The 4616-nt window shown below is 56.1% G+C and overlaps 1 protein-coding gene across 1 annotated transcript; it reads right to left on the bottom strand.

The window, feature by feature from the left end:
• Positions 1-2172: 2172 nt before the first annotated feature.
• On the bottom strand, positions 2173-3427 carry S1PR4 (sphingosine-1-phosphate receptor 4). The gene has a single exon (XM_003788727.2). The coding sequence runs from the start codon at positions 3425-3427 to the stop codon at positions 2273-2275; it is 1155 nt and encodes a 384-aa protein (XP_003788775.1). The 3' UTR covers positions 2173-2272.
• Between the last annotated feature and the right edge of the window lie 1189 nt (positions 3428-4616).

Below are 4616 nucleotides of genomic sequence, written 5' to 3'. Positions count from 1 at the left end.
CCTGCTGCAGTCCCAGTCAAACACACACAGAATAGGAACTAGGAAAATGCAAGAACTATCCCAGCTCTAGTGCACCCATACAAGTTCTTAGGACTTTAACCAATCCTGTCCAAGAGAACCATCTGCAACAATGGAAATGGTCTGCATCAGTGTTGTCCAAATGTTGGAGATCATCAGACATCAGTGCCCACGTCCAAAACAGGAACTGGGAGCCACTATTGACTACTTGAAATGTGGCTTGTGTAACTTGTTATAGGGTGAACTGTGTTCCCCATTAAAAATCCATATATTCAAGTCCTAACTTCCAGGACCTCAGATTAGGACCATTATTTGGAAGTGGGGTCATGGCAGATGGAAACAGTTAAGATGACATCATAGCAGGGTAGGGTGGGCCCTGAATCCAAAACGATTGGTGTGGGTATGTGGTGTGACCATACTAGGGTATTGGTCACAGACACGCACAGAGGGTGAAGGCCACAATAAGGCAGAGGCAGAGATCAGGGTGATACTTCTACGTGCCAAAGAACACCAAGGATGCTGATGGCCATCACCAGAAATGGGGATGGGCTGGGGACAAACCCTCCCTCAGGGACTCGGGAGGACCCAGCCCTGCCCACAACTCGATCTCAGACATCTAGCCTCCAGAACTGAGAGAGAGAATAAACCCTTTGTTGTTCAAGACACCTGGTCTGTGGGACTTTGTCACAGCAGCCCTAGAAAACCAAAATACGGAGAAACTGAATTTTTGAATTTCATTTAATTTTCATGAATTTTAAATAGCCACGTGTGGCTATGGCTATAATACTAGAAAGCGTGATAAATAGTCACAATTACCATGTCTCCCATCATATAACAGAGAAATAGTGGCTTAAAGCAGAGCTGTCCCTCACACCTGTTTTCCTAGCACTCTGGGAGGCCCAGGCAGGCTGACTGATTGAGCTCAGGAGTTTGAGACTAGCCTGAGCAAGAGCGAGACCCTGTCTCTAAAAACTAGCTGGGTATTAAGTAGGGTGCCTGTAGTCCCAGCTACTTGGGAGGCTAGGGCAAGAGGATTGCTTGAGTCCAGAAGTTTGAGGATGCTGTGAGTTATAACACCACAATACTCTACCTAGGGGTATAGAGTAAAACTCTGTCAAAAAAAAAAAAAAAAGCAGAACTGTCCCATGCCCAGGTGGCAGGCAGGTGGATCCCAAGCCCATGTACCCCCTCACCTGACTAGACAGAGACAAGAAGACCTGGAGGGAGGGGGGACCTGGTATGGTCCTGGAATGAGGGAGAGAGATTTTTACCAGCACCAACACTACTGAGCCATGGGGCTATTTAAACGTAAACAAATTCAAATTAAATAAAATCTACAATTAAAAGTTCAGTTCTTGTTTGCTCTGTATCCCTGTGAGGCCAGCATCTCCTACTAGATGGTGCAGTGGTAGAACATTCACACATTGCCAGAAGTTCTGTTGGACACGTTGGATATCAGGTGCTGTGGCCAGTGCTGGGCATGTAACATCGACCATGTGCATAGGTGCCATGATTAGCCATTTCAGAGCTGTGGAAGGGCAAGGCACTTAACTGCTGAAAGGAAGGTGAGGGAGACTCTCTGAGGCCAGGAAAGTGAGGCCGCCACTCCTGTGCCAGATCCCCAGAATGGGTCACTAAAATTTGCAGAGGTCAGAGTCAGGGCAGGGGCCCTGACTTCCCCAAAGAGGAAGGGAACTAGAAGAAGCTGGGAACAACTGTCGCCAGCCACCCTACCCCCTCCCTGAAATGCCCAGATGTACTTACTGTCCACACACACTCCACGCTCACAGCCATGTCTCCTGATACGTGCTGTAGCTAAGACACACCTACACTTGCACGCTGCCAGCTGACAGGCAGCCACCAGCCAGGCCCCCATGTATGCGCGGATAAGAGTGAGGCCACGACTTTTCGTATCATCATTGAACTTCACTGCTGAGGGCGCCCCCACCCCACAGCCTGCCCCTTGCATCCTGGGAACCCTAACAAGGCCCAGAAAAGGGCCAGGACTCCCCCAGAGTGACACAGGAATGTGAATGTAGTGAACCCACCGGCCCTGCTGCAGTCACATCCTTGTCCAAAGTAACCACAGAAAACCGGCTTGACTTCAGCAAGCCCCAGGCAGCATCAGCAGAGAGGATGGCAGGATCTGCCCTGTCCTTTGGTCCCCTCCGGGCAGGGCTGAATGGCACACACTCCTCCCTGCACCCCAAGGACTCCCATGTGGGCCTGCACCTGGCATGGGGTCCATGTGTCCTCAGATGCTCCGTACGCTGGAGATACTGGACAGGGGCTCCCGCATCCGAAAGCTGAGTGATCGGGAGCCCCGGAAGCTGTCCCTCGGCCGCAGTGAGCTGTCGGTGGTGGAGGCTCCGGAGTGGGCTTCAGCGGCCTTGGCCAGGCAGTCCCCGGGGCCCCGCAGGCCTAGCCTGAGGCACCCGCAGCAGAGAAAGCCAAGCACAGCTTGACGCACCTCCCGGCTGCGGAATGAGTAGATGATGGGGTTAACCGCTGAGTTGAGCACGGCTAGGGCCAGGATCCAGTCCATGCCCCGCAAGTACTCCTGGGCCCAGACGTTGGAGCCGAAGACATCGGCCAGCAGCAGGCCGAAGAGCGGGCCCCAGCACACGACAAAGGCCGCCAGAATCAGCAGTACCGTCTTGAGCAGCCTGCGGGCCTTGCGACGGGCAGCGGGACGCGGGGCCTTCTGCCCGTTGGCTTGCACAACGCGGAAGATGGCCCCGTAGAGAGCGGTGATGGTGGCCAGCACGCCTGCGAAGACAACCAGGCAGAAGAGGATGTAGTGCTTGGAGTAGAGCGGCAGCAGGCTGGAGCAGCGCTCGAAGGCACACACGCAGTTCCAGCCCAGCAGCGGCAGCAGCCCCAGCAGTGCGGCCAGCAGCCAGCACAGGCCGATGAAGCCGTACACACGGCCGGTCTTGGTGGCCCGGCTCTCAGCCACTGGCCGGACCATAGTGGCGAAGCGCTCCCCAGCTGTGAACAGGAGGCTGAAGGTGGAGGCAGCCAGCGCCGTGAAGAGCAGCCCCTCACGCAGGAACCAGTGGGCGGGCGCCAGGCGGAAGGTGCGATTCCCCGACAATAACACGTTGGCCAGGTAGGCACCCCCGGTGAGCAGGTCACTCAGTGTGATGTTCACCAGGCAATAGTAGACCCAGCGCCGCGACCGCATGTGGGTCACGATGGCCGCCAGTACCAGGAGGTTCTCCAGCACCACCAAGCAGCTCGCTGCCACTGACAGACTCCTCAGGGGCCCCAGGCTGCCCTCCTCCGGCCCCCCGCGCCCTGCCAGCCTGCCAGAATGGTTGTAATGCAGCACAATGAGCCGGCTGTGCCCACCAGCCGCCAGCTGTTCACAAGACTCACGGCCTCCTGTGGACCCCGTGGTGTTCATGGCCTCCCCAAGGGGCAGACTGAGGCCCCGGCAGGGTGGAGCCTGCCTGCCTTGCCCAGCCTCGGTTTCCTGTTATTTGAAATTTCCTGTTATGCTCAAGGTACCCCTGGGTGGGGATGAGGCCCAGGGCAGGGAGGGGCATCCCAACGGCTGTTCCCACCAGCCCCTGGGGGTGATCATCACCACCCCTGCCATGAGACCCCACCTCTGCTACCTGCTTCTGGGTCCTCATCTTCCAATGGGAGAGAGGAAGAGGGAGGCCCAGAGCTATCAGTCACTGACAGGAAGTGGCTCCCACTCTGTTCCTGCCACCCCTACTTGGCTGGCAACTCTGCTGTCCCCAAGCTTCCCCCTCCAGGATCCATCTGTTCCACCACAGCCTCCCCAACTGCTCCAAAAGTGCCTAACACACAGTAGGTTGTCAATAAATGTCAAGTGCTCGCATTCTCATGAGGGATGATGCACCCCTTTTATAGGGCCAGGCCTGACTTGCAATATGCTCTACATGAGGAGAAACCAAGGCCCAGAGAGGCAGCAGCCCTAGGTAGGACTGCACTGAAGCAGAACCCTATAGGGAGAGGACACTCAGCTTCAGGCTCCTGAGGCCAGGACCCACTTCCTGGGTCTGTTGTCACACTCCCAGGAGCAGAGCTGCTGGACCCCCAGTGCAGCCCCTCATTCTGGGGGAAGGGGAACACAGAAGTGTGGGCTTACCCCACCCCCACTACCTGGGGATACTAGCTCAGCATGACTCAACCTGAGATGGTTGTGGGTCTGATGGGGGAGACACACCCTATTCTGACATCTGAGTGGAGAGACACAGCCCAGGGGCACCTAGGATCAGAGAAGGGAGCCAAGGCCTTATCCTTGGGCCTAAGGGGGGAGTCATGGTCCTGCCCTGAGCAGGGCATGTGGGTTCTGAACATCGTTTGTGGGTGGCAGGACTGTATCCCTGCCCCCTACCTCCCACTGTACCTGGGACTGCCACCCTGTCCTGCCAGAAGGCTTTGAGATATGAGGTGGCTTAGAAAAGAATGCAGGGGCTCAGGCTTGGCGCCTGTAGCTCAGCAGCTAGGGCACCAGCCACATACACTGGGGCTGGAGGGTTCAAACCCGGCCCGGGACTGCCAAACAATGACAACTACAACAACAAAAAGTAGCCAGACATTGTGGCAGGTGCCTGTAGTCC

This window comes from Otolemur garnettii, unplaced genomic scaffold, assembly GCF_000181295.1.
Source record: "Otolemur garnettii isolate 467f Iridium unplaced genomic scaffold, OtoGar3 scaffold00029, whole genome shotgun sequence".
Classification (NCBI taxonomy): domain Eukaryota; kingdom Metazoa; phylum Chordata; class Mammalia; order Primates; family Galagidae; genus Otolemur; species Otolemur garnettii.
The sequence above is the reverse complement of the archived record's forward strand: the minus strand, read 5'-3'. Positions and strand labels throughout refer to the sequence as shown.

What these genes read in the sequence shown, in the direction of transcription:
- S1PR4 (XM_003788727.2), bottom strand. Translation starts at nt 3,427, where the DNA reads ATGAACACCACGGGGTCCACAGGAGGCCGTGAGTCTTGTGAACAGCTG.